The 24,381-nt window shown below is 31.8% G+C and overlaps 1 protein-coding gene across 2 annotated transcripts in view; it reads right to left on the bottom strand.

Moving 5' to 3' along the window:
- Positions 1-596: 596 nt before the first annotated feature.
- LOC117106419 (protein patched homolog 1-like) overlaps positions 597-24,381 on the bottom strand; it is a 50,165-nt gene continuing 26,380 nt past the window's right edge. For both annotated transcript variants that reach the window (XM_033247782.1, XM_033247783.1), the window contains exons 5-26: positions 24,007-24,073; positions 22,919-23,016; positions 21,896-22,007; positions 21,443-21,535; positions 20,760-20,881; positions 20,364-20,511; positions 19,842-19,973; positions 19,401-19,559; positions 16,667-16,759; positions 12,321-12,446; positions 11,419-11,537; positions 10,242-10,647; positions 9,649-9,961; positions 8,969-9,114; positions 8,334-8,511; positions 7,565-7,845; positions 7,083-7,220; positions 6,641-6,783; positions 5,066-5,165; positions 4,697-4,933; positions 4,111-4,368; positions 597-3,727 (exon numbers count right to left, since the gene is read on the bottom strand). In XM_033247782.1, the coding sequence (XP_033103673.1) occupies positions 4,114-4,368; positions 4,697-4,933; positions 5,066-5,165; positions 6,641-6,783; positions 7,083-7,220; positions 7,565-7,845; positions 8,334-8,511; positions 8,969-9,114; positions 9,649-9,961; positions 10,242-10,647; positions 11,419-11,537; positions 12,321-12,446; positions 16,667-16,759; positions 19,401-19,559; positions 19,842-19,973; positions 20,364-20,511; positions 20,760-20,881; positions 21,443-21,535; positions 21,896-22,007; positions 22,919-23,016; positions 24,007-24,073 (3,466 nt within the window). In that variant the 3' untranslated portion in view covers positions 597-3,727; positions 4,111-4,113. The remainder of the gene's footprint in view (positions 3,728-4,110; positions 4,369-4,696; positions 4,934-5,065; positions 5,166-6,640; positions 6,784-7,082; positions 7,221-7,564; positions 7,846-8,333; positions 8,512-8,968; positions 9,115-9,648; positions 9,962-10,241; positions 10,648-11,418; positions 11,538-12,320; positions 12,447-16,666; positions 16,760-19,400; positions 19,560-19,841; positions 19,974-20,363; positions 20,512-20,759; positions 20,882-21,442; positions 21,536-21,895; positions 22,008-22,918; positions 23,017-24,006; positions 24,074-24,381) is intronic.

The raw sequence follows: 24,381 nt of genomic DNA, 5'->3' as shown, positions 1-24,381 counted from the left end.
AGAATAAACATGATTTTAGTGAAACCTGAAAGGAAGATGAGTTTGTACACGGTGAAATATTGACACAGATGAGACGGGGAAAACACTCAAATTTCTCAAAAGGCTTATACTGTATAAATACAGTTAAAAGTCGTTGCTAATACGTTGAATTAGAGGCGGTCCTAGTTGGAGACTGCTCTTATTGGTCTAGGAGGTTTGGTGAATGGATATCTGGAATGTGCGAGTTTTGAATTTTCTACCCTGGAAAATGTGGACCTTTGGTAATTTGGGGTGGAGAAGGGGGGTGCGTATGCACCCGTCGCACCCCATGCGGCCTGGAGCTACAGATTATCTCCATTTATAATTGTGACTCATGTTGCCAAAGTATATATTCTAATTGTCAGACAATTGTATAACAGATTATTGGGTTGTTGAATGCACACCTTCTACCAAGGTTCATGCGTTCGGCGTGAGACTAACGAATCGAGGTCTGTCTCACGCTCTCACTCTTAAAGACCAAAATCTCACTTTTATGTGCATTTCCTTTCTGTTATACCCTCCTCAATTGAACACTATTCTAAAAAGACATGAAACAATGGAACGTCTACACCAGTAAATCGTATTTCGTGTTTTCACTGTTTTATTCACCAACAATTCTGATTAACAAACATCAATAATTATAATTTACAGTTTTTGTATTTTTACTTTATATATATCATATACACCATTCTACCTGATAACTAGTCTTAATTCTGTTACCTGTTGTATAAAAACATTCACCCATGTAATGTAACTGACACGTTTTTAGGGTATTTGGCAGTTATGAGCAAACTTCTGGAAATATTATTTTGTACACATAGTCAGATCATTTAAATATAAAGAGAATGATGTCATTATAATCTTGACAACATGTTATACAGTTATACAAACAAAACAGACGTGGTTGTCCATCAATTAATCAAGGTTTGACAGAAATTATAACTTATCTACTAGTGTACTTTGGGATTGGCTGACATAACAGTCATTTTAACCAATCCTGTGTACTAATACTGTATTGGTAAAAAGTCGCCTGATTACTCCAGTTTGCGCAAGAGAAAAGAATCCCGCAAAAAGGCAAGCAAGCAAAGCAAGAAGAGTAGAAAAATAAGAAAGGGAAAAACAAAAAGTAGGAAAAACCGATGAACCAACAGGTAGTAAAATCATTTAGAATGTAGTAAATCTTAAAACATTTTCTTAGCAAGCAACTAATCACAAAATATTTACCATTACTTACTTAATACCGTATATGTGCTTTTAATTTGGTAAGACATTAATGGTAATACAGTATTTTTTTAAATAACATATGTAACTTAAATTTAAGGTATCCATAACAGCCATATTCATAAACAAATTATTAAGTAAAATGGGTTATTTCAAAATGTTAACGCTGTGATACCCAAATGGGTAAGCAAGCTATATAAGTACATTATTATATTTTGATGTCAGTTTTCATTATTATAATTATTTAATATATAATTTTACAGTAAAAAATCCATTAGTGAGATTTTAAGAATCATTTGCAAAAGTTAAAAAATAATTTGAACTTGATAAATGTGAAATAAATTTAATGAAAAACACAAAAAATTGACAATTTATAAATCAGAGTGCAAGGTGTGATCTCATGTCATGTGATTAAAAACCAAGGATATTTATATCTCCATGGTTACTGAAAACCTTAAGCATAAGCTAAACAACAACACATTGGCCATCGGCTGATCTCACATCATATTGCACTCAAAAATAACTTGACAAACAATTTCAAGGAAAATATATAAATAAGGAGGGAAAACATATTTACATTTCTTTACACTCTACACTATATGGAGCTGCCCAAATTTATAGAATTTGTATACTATAAAAAGGCACTGCTTCCCCCGACTCTACCATAACAAAACTTCACACACATTAGAAAAAAACACAATGGGATTACAAACATATAAGTCTACAAATATACATGCATCAGATAAGGGTATAATGGTGTATCAGTGTTAGGTCCAGGGGTGGTGAAAGGTTAACCTTCTTCCTCTCACTCCCCATTAGCAGCCGAAAAATGCGAGAATCATTAATTAAAATTTTGCTAAAACTTTGGAGTTTCCAGGAGGCTATGCCCTCTGGACCCCACATGACATAAGGGACCAACCACTCCCTTCCCTCCTTCCCCTTGCAAAATGTCTTGAACCTACCACTGAGGATGGATGTACATTCAAAATATCTCAAACATAAAACATCAAAAGCGTTTGATAACTGATGTTTCCATTCGATTACAAAAATATGAGTTTAATCCTAATACTGTACTGGTATTCTATTTTATACAGATATTTGAAAAATGTTTAAGATGTTAAAATGACATATTATCCATAAAAATGTTTCAAATTTCAATGTATTTATAGGGAGGTAGGGCTAAAATTCTACAAAAACAATCACAATTTTTTTCCAATCACTCTCTTCAATTAGATAAAAATTACAATTGCTTAAATGAACCAACATGGTAATATTTTCTAAATTAAGTATCCCCCCACCCCCCACTTAAAATAGAAAACATGTGTTAATAAAAAAACACAATTGTATTTCGGAAAACCTAATCAATTTTGGTACTTCCCTGAGGCAATCATTAATAGTTCAAAAAAGATCGCATCTTAAATAGATGCTTGTAGATGTGAATAACCAACCCGATTTGTCACTGTATGCGGACAAAACTATCTATGTTTAGATCACACACTATCGCTATCCTCACCTATTCTGTCGTGCGTCTTTTACAAAAATAATCACATTTTGTACACCATTCCCGGAAGAAAATGAACACATTTTACTGGTAAAAAAATCTTGCGAGTTTACAAAATCAGTCCTTTCTATTTATTTCAAGTCTTGGAACTTACTAAACCTTGTTTTTAATCTAACTGTTTTAAAGATGATCAACACAAATTGATCTACGTCATCTATTTGAATTTCTCCAAATAGATTTTATCACTATAAAATATTTACAAGTTGTACTGATATTCTCTGTACAATATTTTAATTTGAAACATGTTTTTTATATCCAGAATACTTGATTTGGTGCTGAATATAACTGCATAATAATGTAACAATATTTGGCATAATAATAACAGCTTGACATAATATTAGCATAATAGTGGCAGATCTAGAGAAAAACTTTCAAAGGAGCCATGGGTCATGCGAATTATGGACCAAGGGGTAGGGGGAGGTGCTTCCTCTCTTTCTATTCTTCTCTTCCCCTTTTTTGGGCCTTAGCTCTTGTTTCCCCACCCCTTGATCCACTCCTGTATAGTGCCTTGCGATTAGGTGCTTTCAATTAAGGTTTTCAGATCTTATTATACCCTTAAACTTTTTTATGCAAACACCAAATCAAATATTCTATCCGCCCCCAGCAAAACATTTTATAAACCGCGAGTAAAATCTACTAATGTACAAAACAACATATTTATAAACAGTTTATACAAATCAAACTTAATTTTAAGTGTGGGGATCAGGTCAAATTAATTATAAGAAATTATTATCTTTATATGTTAATTTTAATATCATAAATAAATATATATTTATATACGCTGTACATATTTTACAAATCCCAAAAGTATTTATTATTAGCATCATAACTGTAAAATTTAAGATGCTAAATTTGAGTTCAGATTTCTTTTCTCATCTATTTTGGCAGCAAATCAAGTCACACACAATCATAAGCATACTGCAACATCTGCAAATTAAAAAAAGAAGTTTTTAATATAAAAAAATCATACACAAACTCATGGTTATTTGAAGAACGAACTGTTCTATTATCTTTTATGGGTGTTTCAAGTGTTATAACTTTTCTCTCTCTGGTAAAAAAAAAAAAGCACAGAATGTATTAGTTGATTCATCCAGCAAAGACAATCAGTGACGTATCTAGCAGTCTTGAAATGGGGGGTAGTGGTGACAAGTATTTTAGGAAGCCCCCTAGATATTTCACTGGAGACAATCATTTAAGACCCTTGATTCTGTACAACCAAATCTGATGTGGCTTGGGATATGGTGCTGTTTTTGATTTGTTAATGATTTACAATATTTGGTCATTTTCTAAGATAATCTTCAAATGCTTACATTTTACAATGTTGAATCAACACCGTCATCAGCAGGATATTCCAACTCCTCTATCTTCATATCGTCTTCCTTTCCCGTGCGATAAAAGTTCTGATTTTCAATGTCACTGACACAACCGTGAATGATTCGAACACGGGCAGTCGTAGTTACAGTAGTTTCATGCCGAGGTGCCGAATGCATAGCTGGGTTGAAGGAGCGTGAATCTCTGTGTGGTCGCTGCGATCGTCTGTGAGAATGACGCCTAGTTGATCGTCTTGTCTGCAAAAAGAAGATCACATAATTTCAAAAGTTTCTTCCTTTACCCTAAATACTGTAAGCATCAGCTCTTGAATTACTCAAGAGTTAGAACCTGACTTTTATCATTAAAACATACTTTTTGCAATATCTGATTAAGAATTGGGTAATCATGTTTTATTAAATATTTTTTCCATCTTCAGTCTTAAAAATAAAAGAAATCCTTAAGGTTGGCAACAATATTTTTAAAAATGTTTGATAAATATATTAATTCAGTTGACTTTCATAATAAACTATCCTATATTACTGCACATACAGTAGCATTTATACAATAATTATAATATCAACTTACTTTATAATCTTTTGGCAAACTTCTCTCCACTACTACTTCCGGTGGTAAAATTTCAATGTGTTCCTCTCGCATTTGTCGTCGTCTATTATCTCGCATTCCAGACACAGACATACGCGTGAAGTCACGCCTTCTATCGTAACTCCTATCATATTGCCTTGTTATATAACTGTGTTCCTGCACCGGTGAAGGCGGAGGAGATGGCGTGCTTAGCCTTGTTGCTTGGTGTAGTGGTCGAACCTGGTAACAAAATTTATGTCACAATGTAAATTGACTATCAATATTATTTATGAAAAAGTTTTAAACTATGATATGCTTATCTTAATAATAACTGGTCAACTAGTGTAGAAAAACCATTTGATGATGTTTTACCTCAGCTTCTGGTCCAATTATTGATAGTAACACAGGGAACAGAACCAAACCATTTAGAAGTCCAATCACTACTAAAGCGGCCAAAACTTCAAAGAAATACCTAAAAAAAACCCAAAAAACATTATAATTTCATAATCATATAACTAACGACAACCACATTGCACACAATGAAAAGTCATGATAATGGTGATTGTATATTTTATTATTTAAAACATATCGTATATGTTTGTTACATTATGATATAATACATCATTTTTATGAAAATACCAATGATGCTCTTCACATATCAATCATTGATTTGTTAACTCTGTTTCACTTATCATTTGTAACAGTGTTATCAAATAATGACACAACTATACTAAAAACTTGAGTTTAAATTGTTTCTCTTTTTTTCCCTCTGGAGCCTGGACTTCAAGAGACAAAGTTCTTGAAGCAATAATATTTCCATATTATTTGGCAACAAGTAAAACATAAAATTGTAGTTGAGGTTCATCTTGGATCAGGACCAGATTGCAGGTGTATCTGACACTTTCTTAAGTAAACACTGATGATTCTTATTTTCTAAATCAACACAGCCTACGGCAAAATTCCTCAGCATCACTACTACTGGAGCGCACATAAACAGACAGGCTCACAGGATAGAAGACAGAGCATAACAGCCACCAGCTAAAGAACATTTTCATAGCAAATTGCCTGCTTCGGGATTGTTCACTAATTGCTTAAAAATCACGAAATGCATTTTTTTTCTGCTGATTGTATAGCTAAAGGGTGAAATGAGATTTGTCAAGATTCTTTAACGGTTTGGTCTGGTTTTTATGAAGGAAAAAAAAAAGAGTTCTTTTGAGAGTGCATTGAATTTGAAAGCAGGTCGAATACATGGCATCGACAAAGGTCAAAAAGTCTCTTTCAAGGGGTGCAAAAGTGGGTTAGGATTCAGAAGCCATTTAACATTTTTTTTGTTTTTTTAAATTTTTTTTGGAAAAGCGACAATTAGATTGATTGTTTGTTAACTAATAAAATTCACTAAGATCAACACAAAAGCAAACAATACTTTGTATCAATATACACTCCCTAACAGATCTCTCATAAATCAGGAGCTGGGATCTTTTTTTAGCTTTAAAATTGATTGCTATATAAACACTGTATTTACAGGTATGTTCTTCAACTGATAATTGTATCCTCAATCACTAAGATTATTGCTTATATAAAAATAGGCTCCCAGCGAAAGCGTGTGTCTACTTCTTAATAGTTTTTTTTTTGGCTACTAACAGTATAACTCATAACCCATAAATGCTTCCTGTATTGGTTATTAATAAATAACTGTACAAGTAAACATTATTGAATTTTTAGTTGTTTCTAGGACAGGTCTTGGCATGGTATCATACAGTATTTTACATGCTCACTTTAGGAAGACTGTTCATTTCTATCTTTAGTTTATGACGTATCCCATTAATCATCCAACTGGATTTACTCTTACAACTTACAGGAGAGATGATGGCAAAATATTGACTTGCCTTTCCTACGTAATAAACAAATGTATTAATGATAAAAAATGCATACAAAATGATTACTTACATTACAACAATTTCAAAGTCTGAACGAGCAAGAAGAGCAACACCGAGGAAAGTCGAAATACCGCCATCTACAACCGGAGTGAACGTGCTCACTAATGCCATAGAAATACGTCGATCACGATCACCAATCGACGTTAAAAAAGCCTACCAAGAAGAATTACAGAAAATGTTAGAATATATATATTTACATTTTGGCATAAATTATTTGAGACAATTTGTTTGTCATTTTTGTCTGTCATTTTTCGGAGTCACCATACTCATATTTTGTTGCTTAACATTATTATACATTATATGTATGTACTTATACAGTACTCTACACAAGTCTCAGAGCATTCAAAGTTTATATTTTTGAGTAATGTTGCTATGATGATGAGTGTAATAACCAGGTATATACTGTAACTTTTACACCTGTACATGTAAACATGCTTAAGTGCTTAACTTACATAGAGTGTGTGAACGGTGAATTCAACGCCGATTCCAACAGATATAATAAGTGTGACGGCAGGGATTGCACTCATTTTCACTCCGATAAAACCCATAACACCAAACAGTTCTACAGTTATCATTACGAGAACCAAAACCTTCAAGAAAAGAGACGAGAAAAAAAAAACACCAAAGTTAACAAAATTTCATATCAGTACAGTTAGTTAAGTTGTCTGGACATCATTTTACCTTAATCAACATTCATTCAATTATCTACATATACAAAATCAAACTTCCATCCATATACATAACCAAAGATCATATATATAATCCATGATTTAACCAAATAATAATTGTATTTAGGATATAGAAAATGTTGTTTTGCTAAAAAACTTTGCAATCTTAAAATTATGGAGTAAATATGAGATATGAGATACTGATAATAAAGAATAAAACACAATGATAATCTGAGTTATACCAATTATTTTTGGAAATATCTTACCAAAAGAAAAGCAGCCCACAGGTTGAAGAGAAGCATACTGATGACTACAAATATTGCCGCAAAGACGCAGACGAGCGACAACATTAGGTAGTAGCGAAGTTTGATGTACTGCTCCCAGAATGTGAACGGTATGCCACTGGGATAGTTCGGTAAGCCCATTGCTGTGAAATGGTCGGAAATGTTTCGCATATCCTTGATCAAACGAACAAAATCCTCCGTTGTGTAAATATTGTGAACATAGAATGGCATTTGAGTGAAGTTCAGCTGTTTGGCACGGGCAACTGTTTGAAAAAAAAAAACAAATTGATATTAAAAAAATTAATAATACAATGCTACTTTCATTATCCTATGTTGGGTTGCAGCTGTAGAAATCTAAGTGTGGTAGACATTTTAAGGGTAGGTAGGTGATAACATTGGTAAACTCTAAATATTAGGAGTGGATTTTAACAATTAGCAAGAGAGTTAATAAAGGTGGAGGCCTATGAAATAGCTCTAGACTTTTCCTCTTAATTGGAAATTAGATAGAATATGGCCTGCATATATTAGCGTTTCTACAATCTTGTCATTAATTGGCTTGTAGTCAATTGATAAATCATTTGTACAAACAATTATGTAAATCAGAAAAGTTTTTTTTAATTTGTGTCTCCTTACTTTTATGGACTTTTTATACTAAATATTTTAAAGTACAGGGATTTTTGCAGACTCTATCCATTAGGAATAATTCAAATTAAATTAAAAAAAAATATATAATATAAAATTCTAGACTTACCATTAGCCCTACACATTTTTTCCAGTGTATTTGGTGCAATGGATTGGACAGAAGGATGAAGAGCTCCCTGCGAAACCTCAAATGACATTGAGTCTATGTTTATCCACGCAGTCAGATAATTATAGAAGCCTTTCGGGTTAATTATCCCTTCGCTGTCCACCAACCTTCCAGTATAAAACTAGAAATCAAAAACAAAAATTATACAATCAATATCATGATAATATCTTTGTATTTTGCGCTATATAAATTGAAACCCATTAACATTTAGCATGTTTTATTCAAAATAGTGAGTATCTTTTAATGAGATAAATATATTTAATTAACAATCTCATATTTAATTCTCATTAAGAATTGTATGTTTACAAACTTTATTAGCTTAGACTATGACTATTATAGATAAATAGCAAAATTTTACAGTTTTTTTAGTTTATGAAATTTTAATTTTAAAATTGTTCATCTTTGCTATCAAGGAGATGATTATTATTCAGTTATTATTATATTATATTACTTTTAGAAAGTTTTCATCTAGACGAGGATGAATGTTGTCAAAATAGCACTGATGTTAAGGATATTGTTAGTGACAAATGGCTCAATTAATCAATCAATCAATCAATTATAAAGATGTTTATATTTACCAGATCTGTATTGATGGGTCTTGTGACTTCTCCTGTCTGAATAATCAGGTTGTAGCCAATCATACCTTTATCAGAAGCTGCATGAAGGCATTTATCAGGCAACAAGTTTCCATTTGCTTTTTCAATATCAAAAGCTGCTTGAATATCTTCAAGGGATTAATTAAAAAATACATATCATTAGTCTGTCATCATAGATAGATTTCTTTCCCACAACTTCTTAGATACACAACATAAATATCTAGAATTTTAGGAAAGATTTCTGAATTGTCTTTGTTCGGAACATTTTAGACATCTATGATTCAACATAATCTACTTCATTGTTAACGAAATGTGATAATGTGGGAGATTGTTAAAAGGAATGAGAGAAAATGAAGAAAGATGTAAAAGATTGTTGGAAAAAGAGTATAATAATGTTGAATAACCCTGACACTTAGCAGCTGAAAAAGTACTGCCTTCCATGTTGCATATATTTCCTCATGGACAGGATTAGGGGATTTACTTTTAAGCAGTGGCTGTTGTCATACTACACTTAAACCAATTCCTAACTCTGATTGGATGTTACATATGGATTATATTAAGACAATAACAGCCAATCAGAATTAACAATTTTTTTAAGCCTAGTGTAACAATAGCCACTGCCTTTCTGTTAACCTCACACAAAATTACCATAAAGTACTCACCTAGTAACCACTCTCTGAAATAATCCAACCAGAATTTTGGCAATGATCCATCTGCATTTTTAATAATTTCCGGAATATTCTGAAATTCTTTATGATACTCTGAGAGTAACTTTTGATTGTTTGGATAATCAAAATCCTCCATGGTTACTGCATACATATTATAGAAACTAAAATATTTCAATCGCGCTTGGAGAAAATCCTGCTCTCTTGTTCCACTTGGAACGACGTCTGTTAAATCTAGACCATCTTCTACTCGCAGAATTCCAAAAACACTTGCACTGAGAAATCCAGCAAAAGTTAATAATACAACGCCCTATAAAAGAAATTTTTAAAAATGTATTTAACAAATTTTAAATTAATATATCAAATTAATTATTGTGGTGGTTTGTGGTAAATTATATTTAGTAATTTAGAAAAAAATGTAAGATAAGGATGTAATTCAAGAGAATTTGTTTCAAATATAATACACATTATGTTTATTTCTTTGATGTGTACATTTCTTTTTTCTATTACCACATAAATATAATATATTTACTCATTTTATCAACAATTTTAAATATTTGCAATATGTCTCTGTTAGAATGTTTACTCACTTTTACAAATTTGTTCATTAGAAACGGTGCGTAGTAATTCTTGACGAATCCTGACAATGACCACTTCCAGCATTTAAATTTCTTGCGGTTATCTCTCCAACAAGTAACATGCTGATTTACAGAGTCCTGTCTCAATAAGGTTCTCGTAGAGGACGACCGCACGCCAGTTTGCATATTTGCGCAATCACGTACATCTGGCGTCGTCGTGCACGTCATGGTTGTAGAAGGTTCAACCACAGTGACACACTGGTCTGACATATCATCCCTTAAATGGGTTACAGTTTCTACAGTTGAGTGGAGCGTGATGTGTGTTTCCATCGGATTTTGATGACGCCGATTACTATTCAGATCTGGGCTATCTGATATTGGGGAGGGTTGTATCGTTACCACCCTATTTGCACTTGAACTGAAAGAAATACATATTGTTCTGATGTAAATTAACCTAATAAATATAATCATAATCACATGAGATAAATTGTAATGAGCAATTTGTGGCAGAGCCAAGCCAAAGGAGGGATAAGTCGCACAGGCAGTTTTCCAATAAATGCACAAACACAAACATGAAATCGGTCATTTTTTTCTATTTTCGTTTTCTCTAAAACATACATATTAAACATTTAACTTTCATCCTACATTTACCTTTCTCGGATTTTTAATCGATAAATGCTCTAAAAATGGTATTTAAGAGAGCTTGTCCTAGCGTACAGACATAAAATCTGATTTTCAAAGCTAGTTTTCTCAAAATACACTTACCAAATATCCTAAATTTAATTGCCCATAACTTCGCCATAAACTATCCTATCAAAGTGAGTTTATTTGCATTGTGTAGATAATAATGCCTAGTTTCATAATATGTAAAAAAATTTAATTTTGAAAATTTCAACTTATTCCTCCTTTGGCTTGGCTCTGCCACATTTAAACATACACTGCATCTAACAAATTTACCTAAAGCACTGAATTGTTTATTTAAAAGAAATAAATAAGTTATTAAATTCCAAAAAGGTACAGACTATAACAATTCAATTTTCTCTCATATTTTATTAAAACATCTTTCAATACCAACCAGCCAATTAAAAAAACTTATGCAAAGAATATAAAAACAAAAGTACATGTATTTAATCATCTGTTAATTGGTTAGGAATGTATTTATCTAAAATAGATGGAGTATAGAACATACCTTTTGAAACAGCAGAAAATATCTACCCGTTTTGAATCTCTTCTTTCTAAATCTAGTGCTAATATTGCAGGGAAGATGAGGATTACAGATAAAAAGTTGAAAATGACAATGATTGCAAACTGAAAAAAAAGGGGAAAAAATTGCCAGTCAGATATGCAGACTAACATTAAAGTTGAATGTTCTAATGTTTTGGAATGCAAAATGTGATTTCAATTCTATTCAAGGAATAAATTGCAGACATTCTGATAAAAGAACACTGTGTGGCCATGCAAGTTGCAATTTTATACTATCAGGAAAATTGGTATCTGGCGAGGTCATGACCCTAACCTCCTTGAGGGCCCTGAATCAGCTACACAACTAAGGGCACCATGATCATATTTGACATACTGTAATGAATTAAAATTTGAAGTTAGAAAAAAAAGCTGCTTGTTCTCTTTTGATACTCGTTGTAGTAAAAAAATGTTATCTGCGAGAACTTAAATTATTTTTGCTTTTGTGACAAAAGTTTAACAATAATGAAGAGACAGTCATCAAACAATTTGGATAACCTTTGAAAAAAAATAAATATGCAAGTAAAACTAAAGTCTTAAGAAAAATAGGATATCAAATTTGGAGAAGGATTTTAAATATTATGGTTCAACACATTATCATAAAAACATGTGAAGAGAGTATGCGTAGTTAATGAGTAGAGGTAAAGTTTTGCATGGCTTATTGTCCTTGTTTTCCAATACTAGAGACTATAAATTTATAAATTATTATTGAACATTAAGTTTTCAAACACTATGTGGTAGTACTAAATTTGAGATATAATAAGCCAGACTGTAACATTACAGTAGCTGGGAATTTGTTTAGTATTGTATCAATAGAATGGTAATTTGAAGAAAGACACAAGTCAAACGTACTTGAAAACAAAGAGATCTAAGAGCTGGAATTGGAATTATAGCTGCAAGGAGAAATGCGCTCATATTGGTGAGGGATGTCATAAAAACACAAACTCCGGTCCTTTTCAGAAGTTCCCCTGTCTTGATCTGATAAAGACAAAATCAAATATTTATTTTAATGAATTATTCCTTAAAGAAGTATATTTTCAACAAATGCAATTTAAAAATCTTACGAAAATTATAATAGAGTTGAATACTCTAGGTTCAAGAAAACCGATTGGATTTTTTTTATAAAGAAAAATGTCTGGAAAATAAAGCAATTCCAAAGTTTAAATCACAGAATGTTTTTCAAGTTTAGAAATCTTAATTAGAGTGTGATGAAAGGCACAGATCAAGGACGAAGTTAGGCCGTAAAAGGCCAAGTTCATTCAAAATTAGAGGTAAATTCAAGAAACCTGCACCTGTATACAGTAAATTTTAAGTTCATTGAAAAATTGAGTTCAATATATTATTCTTACATTTCCTTTCTACATAGTATACACCGAAACTGTGAGGTTAATTAAAGGCATCATTTTTTTTCCATGAGCAGATGCCACCTGGAGAGTTCACCTTACCCAAGTCAGTTCACTTGCAAATATTTACATCAACACCCTTTAGAACATAAACAATCTTTCAAAGAAACCTTAACAACTTGAAATTATTTATGACAGTGGCTATGATTGTATGTGAAATGAACAGACATACAAAAACATATGGACAATATTGCATGTACACAAATGGGCCTAAAACATACAAGAATCTGGTAAAAGGTGAGGACCTGTCTTAACTTTCAAGACTTCTCTCACCTGTTTTCCTTTCAAAGTTAAAAACAAGAAAAACTTTCCAAATTTTCCAAAGATTTTTATAAGCTTGAGATCAAAAAATGTTTGACCTTCTAATAGCAGAATTTAAATAAAGATGCTGGAAAAAGTAAAGGAAATAGGTTGACAACAGAATGTTGTATATATTTTTAAGTATGAAGTTGATCCTTTTTTTTTGTTATGATTTTTATAGCAGTAGACATTCTCTAGAGGTGAACAATTTGTTGAATGTTCTTCTTAAAGCAAGACTTTCTAGTGATGCATGCCAGATAATTTTTCAAAACTATTATGGTATTTTAAATTATTAGATTATCATTGCATTGAAATATTAATACCTTAAAAACCTAAAAGTACACAAGTACTGAAAGTGCATGCAGTAAAAAGACTTTCTAGTGATGCATGGTAGATGTACTATGTCAAACTATTATTGTACTTAAAATTATTAAATTATCAGAACACTGCACTGAAATATTAAGACTTTAAAAACCTAACTTAAAACATTTTAATTGCATTGTTTTTTAACATTTGTTTAATATGTAACTTTACCACTTCGGAAAACAGTACACAAGTACTGAAAGTGCATGCAGTTAAAAGACAGAATAAATAAATTAATAAACAATTTTGAACTTAAAGATATCATTTTGAGAAATATTCTTCTGAATATAGAGTTTGTATATGTTCTTTAAATTTTTAACTCCAGATTATTTTTGGCACAATACGACGGAAAAATGGTGAGATGAGACGATGTTGGTACAGCTGTTAATACGAATACGAAATAACAGCAACAAAACAGTCGACCCAGCATCCTGCAGTTCTGAGATCTAAGAGGCAGTCATGGGAAGTTGGATATAAATTTATATATATATACATATATATATATCCCTAAAATTATTATCTATAAATCAATTTAGCAAAACTATTATGTCTTGAACTATTGAACTTTTTTTCTAATGTATGCCACAAAAATGACTTCAGATATATAATCAAAATGAGATTCCATATTTTCATAACTGCTGCCAGCTTAATTTTCCATTTTCATAGAGTGCCTGTAGTTATTTCCAATTGACCAATCAGATATCTTCTACTTAACTTGGAGCTCATGATCCAATCATAAGCTTCCTTCTGAGCTCAGTTATGAAATTTGGCTGTATCCCATGTACAACAAGAGCATGCCAAATATTTATACCACCCACTAAGATTCTTCTGCCAGCTAAGAACATGATCTTGGGTGGTAGGTTAGGCCAGTGGTATAGACTCTGAACATTTTTAGCTAAGTAAAAGAAATCCTTGGGTTGCCCAGTAGATTTTTGTTTGTGTTGGTGATCAGTTTATGATTGGCCACTCTGGGCAACCTCAAAAATAGACCAGTCTTGTTTGGTTTGATTATACTAATTTTCACAAATTGTAAAATCGTAAAGTAAAATATTTTTTCAAATTAAACTATACTTTAACAGGATTTATGATAAAAATTCACCTAAAAATCAAATGGTAATAATAATTTTTTCACCATCGATCATATCGTATCATGAATTTTGAATTACTTTGCTTTCAGACAAATAAAATAATCAAAATCTAATGAGTTTTTTTTTCTAATTAATTTAACTTAATATTTTCAATATAGTATAAATAAAGAGTATAATGTATAAAGTTAAATTATATTGTTTTTATTTTGTCTATTAATAGTTATCAATTAAAATTCTTTAAATTGAAATATTGTCAATTTATTATCATCTCAATATTACCAAATGTACTTTATATTGGCCAACTCATAAACTGACAGAAAAAACACAATTAAAACTCTCAACTCCTACCTATATTTTACTTTTCACAAAATATCCATTTTTCTTTTTTGGAGTCTTTGTTATTAAGCACTTTGTGAGCATCCTTGGAGTAAGCATCAGTTGATAGGATTTTGGCACCATATGCCATCAACAATCAACAGGACTCACAATTCAATAAGGCTGTGGCTGCCAGTTGCCTCATTAGCATAGACCCCACCTTGAGGCTACTGCTGCATCTTAACACAGGCAGCCTACCAAAGTTGTACTGTAGCATACAGTAGGATGAGGCTTCTATCTACAATACTGTATGCCTAACTGTAATAATCTCAGTAGTAATGTATCTTAGTTTAATATGATTGGTGGTTTTGCTAGGCATATGGAGCCTCTGATCATTTAAAATTTAGTTCTAAATTAACATGTAATAATTTGTACAATATATCTCCTGAAAATAATTAAATATTTTTCCACTTTATAGAAGAAATTCATAGAACAATCACTCTTTTCACAATCTTGCGAATTATTGCGAAGAACGAGTGACCACTTTGTTTGTAAACTAGCACTATAGAAACTATAATAAACAACTTTCGGAGACCTGGGATCCCTGGTAAAAATAAATTGTTGCATGTACAATTTTAGGTTCCATCGATTACTGCTATAAATGTCAATTTTACTGCAATTGTAATCATCATGTTATACTTCAAGGCTAAGGTTTGCATAGTTGTTTTACATTTCTGTATTTGAAAACCAGGACCACACAGCAATTAGCAGGTTCAGCAAGGAAAGGAGAGAAGCAAGTTGTTATCTACGTTCTTAATTTCACACTCCATTGCCAAACTACCCTTTCTGGGATAACATGTGCACATTCATTCATGGCACTTAATGGGTTACACTTTTCTTGAAAATAAAACCAGTAACGTGAGATGAAAATGTTAACTAACTTTGCTTTTTAAAAACATGAATGATTTTCAGCTCCAACCTTCTATTTCTTCAATCACCACAAATGTTTATTGATTGGGCAATTTTAATCACTAAAATTCAGTTTTGCATTTCTTGCAGAAATTTGATAACAAGTAGTTATCAAGATGCCAATTAAAAGACTAGACAGGAAGGCTATAAAATGTCAAGACTTGATGACTCTTATTACATTAAAACCATAATGAAAAGCTGCTATCAAGAAATGAAACAAATGCTATAATTGAACAAATTAATTCCTGATATCAGTGGTTGAGTCTGTATACGTGGTAACATGTTTCTGTCTTTGAGAAATGCACTTATAGTCTACAATGTCTCACATCACACTGGAGTATACTAGATATTTTAAAAAATGCAAATGTGATGAATAATACTAATTAAACATTATGAAATATTCCTGCAGGAAGCTGCAGATATGTTCCAAATTTATTAGATCCATGGGTAAACTTGCAAAGCACATAAAACAAATATAGGTTTTATATATTTCTTTATCTATATATAGGCCTCCCTCTAATTAATGACCCTCCAATTAAAGACCACCTTCAATTAAAGATAACTTTTCTATGGGCCCAAATTAACAAATTTCTTTTATCTTTATTATTTTTTTTTATTACAGACTAAGCCTGCTAAAGACCATAGAAACCCTGGTCCCAAAAGTGGTCTTTATTTGGAGGGAGACCTGTGCATTAATTTATTAATAATGTTTTTTCCTTAATTGGAAGGCAAGCAAAATGTGATTTTGATATAAACTTACCAATGTGGGAATTTCTTTTGGTAATGATGCTGAAGAGTGAGCTAGCAGGAACATGTCGTCAACACCAAGACCCAGTGCTAAAAATGGAAGTACCTGCAAAAAAATAAAAACAATTATATTTAATTCTGATATTATTTTATTTAAAGTATTGAGAGATTTTTATACACTATGACATTTCGTTACAGGCAATACATTCCGTTTGTTAATCCTTATTACAATTCCAGTCCAGATGTACGTTCTTATATTATATTCACCCAGGTTACGGTTACGGATATAGAAAACAGGACCTGTCTATTCTGTCAGATGTAAAATTCAAAGTTGTAAATTTCATGGGTATGTAAGAAAAAACATTCATAAATGAAATTAATTAGTACTAATGATCGATCAAATGTCTTGCTGAAGTTTGACTCGATGAACATCAATCCTCCAAGCAGAAGTCAATCATGTGACATATGTCACATGGTGACATTTATGACGAGAGAATCTGACAAGCTGTCCAATTATCAGCCGGGTAAATAACGACTATGGGCAGCCTTATGCGCACCCTTTTTCTCCTATTACACTTCTTGCACTCCTCTGGGTGTAATTAAATCCATTCAAACAACACTGCCCACCATAGATGTAGTATATAACCACCTCTGATGTGTCCCCATTTTTACCTTAACATGCACTGTAGCCTGTACTTTATTTCATATACTTAGCACATAGCTATTATTTCAAATGTGCGATTTATTGCCGATTTATTGCGGGGAAACTCTGACATTGACGTCTTTTATCTGACACTAGTATTGTGGTAAAAAAATGACAAATGAACTTAGAATGAAACAAACGGTGAAAGAAAACTGAAAATGATAATAAAGACTTATGAAATGAGACAAGAATCCTAATTTTAAATAAAACATTATGATATTATATATATTTATATTATTATTGATGATTAAATACAAATTATAATCAAAATATATGTAGTTGATCAGAGATAAACTTGTTTTATCTACAATTCATTTTATAACCATGGATATTAAGTAGACCTAATTTCTTACATTACATCTTATTCGCATGGTTTTTTTTATATTATTATTCCACAGAGTAATTTAATATAGTTATTACAGTACTAGAGTTACATGAAATTCCTATACATGAATGCATGCATATGTTATATATATTATGTACTATATGGGTCTGTTATGCCAAAACCAGAGTCAGTGACGAAAACAAGAAAATTGACTCGCCCTACTATTGCCAAAGTTATGAGTAAAATTATTTATGGTTTCTCTGTATTATTATTGTATTAAGTATACAATACTGCCATATTCTTATGTTAATTTCTCAGTTTAACATTTAGTGACAGTACACTGGTTGTGGGATGGCAAGCCTCATATATATAGACCTTCATACATACAAGGTACATACATAAATATATAAGGACAGAAAAGATTTTTAAAAATTCTGCTTGTATTTTTAATCCGTATGTGATAAATTAGGTCGCTTTTATACCTCCATGCTCCTACCTACATTTTACAGCGGTAACCCCTCACACACATTTAGACTGCTTGTCATAATTTCTTTAATGTCAGGCGCATGAATCAAGAGGCTTAAAATAAGAACACAACATGACCTACATAATGACCTACATTCAGTTGATAACAATAATAGGAATGTCTTCAATGGTATGTTAATGTTAACAACCTGTTTAATTGTTGATTGAGACACCAGGCTTAGATAATTTGGCAAATTTTAACCAAGGATAAAGTGATTTTAATGAGTAGTCTATTTTAACCACCCCACAACAGAGCTCCCGCTACAAGGCGTAAAAATATTGCACTCCTTCCTGAAAAGTATGCTGTACGACAATTATCGATCTCTAGGGGAGGATCACACGTTTTTTCAGAAGTATGTCTCTGTTATGACCTGATATTCTTGTAAGTTTGTATTAAACTACTGGAATAAATCAAGAACGTAATAAACTTGCAATAAATATTCTATAGCGTGCTACCTAGAAGTTCTAAAATTATATTTTTTTAACTGGTCCAGTTGTCTTACGTCATAAGAATCCTATAATTTGGGGAATTTTAACAAAGAATAGAGTGATTTTAATGAGTAGTCTATTTTAACCACCCCACAACAGATCTCCTGCTACAAGGCGTAAAAAAATTGCACTTATTCCTGAAAAGTATGCTATACGACAGTTATCGATCTCTAGGGGAGGATCACACGTTTTTGCAGAAGTGTGTCTCTGTTATGACCCGATATTCTCGTAAGTTTGTATTAAACTACTGGAATAAATCAATAATTTAATAGACTGCGCAATAACTATTCTATAGTGTGGTACAAAGAATTTATAATTTTTTTTTTTTTTTTGGAATAGTTGTGTTTGTTTTAATGAATAAGGTTTTAACACAAATAGATGGATGGATTGTACGTAATTTACCAATTAGTATCTAGCTAGATACCTCAGTAATATTAATGAAGGGCAGTTTCATAAACTTGAGATCAATTACAGTAGGATCATTACCCATTGTAATAGTTTATACTTGAGAGGTATGAAGTGGTTTTGATCAAGAGAAAAATCCTGTACAAAGACTGAACCACGAACCTTGAATTAACCTTAACCTCTAAACCACACAGTACCCCACAAATTGTCTTTTTCTATATAAACAGAATGTATTAAAAAATAAATTGGTTCTTAAAGACTTGTGTATGACTTGCAACAAGTAAGAAAACATTTTCTAACCTGAGTTGTAGATGCATTGAACTTAATGCCGATAAAAGCACAAAATCCAAGACTTGCAACCACAGTACCACTAATCAGTAACACTCCAAACAGGCCAACTGCACCTTGGGACTTTACACCATCACACAGTTTGACCATAGTTAGAAATGCATAAAGAACCTGTGAAAAAGAAGCCAAAAAACCATAGTGAAAATTCCATCTGATTTTTTCCCACATGGCAGGTTGCGGAATCAACTGAATGTGTAAGATTGAGCAATACTATAAACACCAAATAAAATAACTGCTTTATGCTACTATTTAGACTAAACACCTACACACCTACTTTTATTACATATTTATTATTATAAATACTCCTGGAATTCAGAAAAGGCAAGTAAGATTGTAATTCCATTCCATAGTAAATACACAAATACAAAAAAAATGGGAAAAAATGTTATTTACCATCAACATGTAGCCACCAACGACGTTAGGTAGGCTAGTCTCAGAGAACTCTGTCAGCACCTCGTTCATGGAAGCTTCTGAGAAAGCATTTACATCTTGTGTAGGATGCTCGGCTGCACTCTTGCGAACAGCCTAACAGAAAAGAACAAAGGGGAATTTATTGTAAGTGAAATATTCACATGGGAACTAAAAACTCTGCCCTACATATTGGTAGATATGATAGGTGCCTTAGAAAAATTGCTACGTACTGTTTTTATTAACGGTGTCATTAGGAGGTTACCTGCATCATTATTATATTCTTACGTGTATTTCATCATCACAAACCAACATCATCATCACCACCTGTGCCCATTATCTTCACCACAAGTGTTCACCACAACCAACATCATCTCCGCCACAACCATTCATCATCACCACCACCACCTGTGCCCATTTTCTTCACCACCAGAAATCACAATCAACATTGCTTATACTTATCTTCATTAGACACTTTTTATCCTTATTTACTCAGTTGCCTCTTACCTTGGTAAACTCCTTTTGCCAGGCATCCAATACGGCTTCTGCTTTCTCCTCCGTCCATTTGATGTGGCTAACTCGTGGATGGTTTATCAAGTTGTCATACATGTTTTTCTTACTATTCAATAGAAAGATGGTTTCAAGGGCCTCGGCACTGCAAGAAAATATTGATAAAATTAACTTTCACAACATTAGAAAAAGTTTACAACAACAACTGCTGATTAACACAATGAAAGACTACAAACACAAACACAAGCTACAAATTCATTAATCTTAATTAAAAATAATAAAATTCAATTTTATACACACACAGGTGACTAATGAATATTAATTAGGATAGCAATAAACTAATGAATATTCAATGGCATAATCAGAAGCTCAATAAATATCCAGTATGAATACCTTTGAATATGACCACTGGCATTTTTCTTGATTCCACCCATTATTAATTCCTCTGGCCATTTCATGTATGATTTTGCATAGCCACTGCATCCACCAGTCATCAATGTTGTAAAATCAGGGATCTTTGAAATGTACAAAAATTAAATTATAATACAAAAAAAAACAAAAAAAAAAAACATATTTCATTTTAACAAAGGTTACATTATGGCAGAATTTTGAAATAAGAATCAATGTGTAACAAAAAAGATTATTTTTTTTACAACATAATATTAAGCCATGGGTACAGGAAATCATCAGACATTTAAATTGAAGAAATTACATAAATGAATTCATAGTTTATATGATAAAAATACATTAACAATATCCCGGTCATGCTTTTCACATTTTAAGTATATAAAATTCTTCACCAACACTGCTCAATGGGGGGAAAAAAACAAAGCTGTACAATTTCATAAATATAGACCACCCTCATCAAATATGGTGTAACATAAAACATCTCTAAATCTTTCATATGTGAAAATTCATGTGATTTACACATATTCATGTGATTTTCCATAGTCCATTATATACGCAATTCAGCACAATGATGCTGCAAATTTGTGGTTATTCTCCTACCTTTACCTTTACACATATGGGCATGAGGATGTCCTACCACACCCATTTGACAAGCCACTGTTTCTTACCTCCTTAGAGATCTTGTTTGGTGCTTTCGAGGGGCAGTCTGGGTCGTAAGGGTTGAGACACGGTCTATCCTGATACCCATGCCCTATCCCAGACTGGGAGTATTAAAATAAAGTGTGACATTAGCACTGTATTAAAAACATGGTGAAGATTTTCTTAATTCAAACAGAACTTATGATACTGTATTTTTCATACCTTCATGTTAATTATAATCTGTGAATTACATTTGTGCTTTGATACAAAGACCTACGGTATAGCAGAACATAAATCAACTAAAGCTTTATAATTTTTAAATAAGCTCACTATAATTTGAATTGGGAAAGTTACACCAATTAAAAAAATAAGATACATATTCTATACACACGAGCATAATAATAACTTACTATTCATTTTCAAACATGTCTTATTTTAGAAACAATTGCTAAAATGAAAACAAGCGATTTCTTTGTACTTACAGCATCTATCATGTTTTTAATGTTTTCTGGAAAGTAACCGGATACAGAAGACTGATTAACGAGTTTATAAGGATCTGTGTTGGACCACACCAAAGGTTCTGGTGTCATACCCCTACGAATCAGAACATTTTTAAAAATTGTTAAAAGCAAAATTTATTTGAAATGAATCAAATCAAAATTTACCAACCATTTAAGAAAATTCATTTAATTATTTATACAGAATTCACTTAATTATATAGAAAACAATTGGCTATTGTTATTTCTTTTGAATATAGCTTAACTAAAAATTCCTCTTTACATTTGGTCGATCCTGTCACGCTTTTAATAACCAACCAACAAGTCTGTTATTTTTTGTTGTGTTTCTATAGAAATTAAGTCACCTGAAAAAGTTCACTATTACAGTAAACCTAGTACATGACTAAAGGGCTTTTTATATAATGATTACTATGTCCAAGGCTCCCGACTGAATTCCAAGCAACTGGTAACTTAAATTACTTCTTCTAGTAGCGCCACTGATGCGGATAATTAGGTGGTGCACCATTGAAATGACTCCGCTTCATAACAAACAACGCCCCTACTACAGGAACAGGTTCAAAATTAATGTTTTTATTTTCCAGAGGGAGGGTGGATGAAGTTGACCGAAGTATTTCCAAGACATTACGAATGTGTCATGGATAGTTCCAACATAATTACTCTCAAAGTGGCATTTGAACTGATTTTTTTTTATATTCACAGACTCAAGAACAACTACTTTAAAAAGCATAAAAGCACTTAACAATTATTTCTCACATAATACAACATAAAGCAATTATTAAGTTGTCACTTATATACTGTTTTGAGAAACATCATGCTTTGAAGTGCAGTGAATGTGTGTGGTATTTCTTCTCTGGTAGAAGGTTCACAGTAATTTTTGATTCCTCTCTTCTGTAACGCCTTGGGCACTACTGCAGTGGATATGTGCATTTTATAAATTTTATTTTTATTTAATATTATTATTATTATTAATTTGTTTTTAAAACTTACTGAATAAAAACTGGTTCATCAGGCCCTAGTATTTTTGAACCCTCCCAGAAACAATCCAAGGGAGTGATGATTGTACAAGGCATTAGTTGTTCAAAAATCTGCAAACAAAGATAATTAATCATTACTGGTATTAATTCATATTAAATAGACATGCTTCAAGGAACTATTCGAATTATTAAGTTTTGTGTGAAATAATTTAATACCCAAATATGGACAAATCAGATATGTTTCATTGAAAAACTGGTTAGAGTGGACTAAACATTTGAACATCTATGGTAAGTTGAAACATTATACAACATATGGAACACTGATCTAAATGGGAGTGTTACACATTCAAACCTAATGTTTCAAGGTTGTATTTTTTTATATGGACAAATCAGATATGTTTCATTGAAAAACTGGTTAGAGTGGACTAAGCATTTGAACATCTATGGTAAGTTGAAACATTATACAACATATGGAACACTGATCTAAATGGGAGTGTTACACATTCAAACCTAATGTTTCAAGGTTGTATTTTTTTATATCATTTATATGGCGCTTTTTCCAAAGCATTTAGCATCACATCAAAATAACAATATAACAATAGAAAACATCAAAATGTGTAAAACATTAATAATTATACAACAAATAAATTGGGAAACAAGTCTGAAATTGGGAAACAAGTCTGTCATGGACCCTTGTGACCTAGGCAAAATCACATCTTACTCATTTTTTAAGAAGAAAACTCTTGTCTTGACTCTTAAACATGTTTAATGAAGATGATTTAAGGATTGAAAGGGGCAGTTCATTCGGATATTGGGGTCCGAAGGACAGAAAACGAACTGTCACCAGCCCTGGTTCTCATAAATGGGACCTTCAGCCTAAGGGTGTCCATAGTAGACCTGAGACCACTTATGTCTGGCTTATATTATATTTAATAATCAGATCTTGCAAGTAAGCAGGGGCGCATTTGTTTACGCAGTTATACACCTGGATCAAATCCAGGTTTAGTTCGTTCATTCATTCATAAAATAAAAATAGTAATATTAAAAAGCATATTCCTAGTGTAATGAAGAACAATTTTGATATGAAACTTCACAACTTACAATATCTACAATTGTTTCAAAAGCTGGAAATTTTTCAACAAAACAGACATCCTTCAACGTCCATGGTCTGAAGTAAAAGAAAAAAAAATTATTTAGTGCATAATTTTAGTTTTTATTTTTATTGTAGATGATTATTGGCACAATAAACATATACAATAACTATTGTTATTACTGTCAAATTTAACTTTAATTTATTATATTATTTTATTATTATTTAAATTCTCTATTACTATTATTCTTTTATATTTCATTTTGTTATTACATACATTAAAAGATGTTCATATATCATCATCAGGTAATAAAGCTTATGCTACTAACGTTAAAACATGTCATTCATAAGTTTTATTTACTTCATTAGATGCATTAGTGCATTTG

The sequence above is a fragment of the Anneissia japonica genome, unplaced genomic scaffold (assembly GCF_011630105.1).
Source record: "Anneissia japonica isolate Jap-2015-1 unplaced genomic scaffold, ASM1163010v1 scaffold287994_len634616_cov204, whole genome shotgun sequence".
Classification (NCBI taxonomy): Eukaryota; Metazoa; Echinodermata; class Crinoidea; order Comatulida; family Comatulidae; genus Anneissia; species Anneissia japonica.
This window is presented reverse-complemented; position numbering and strand designations above follow the sequence as displayed.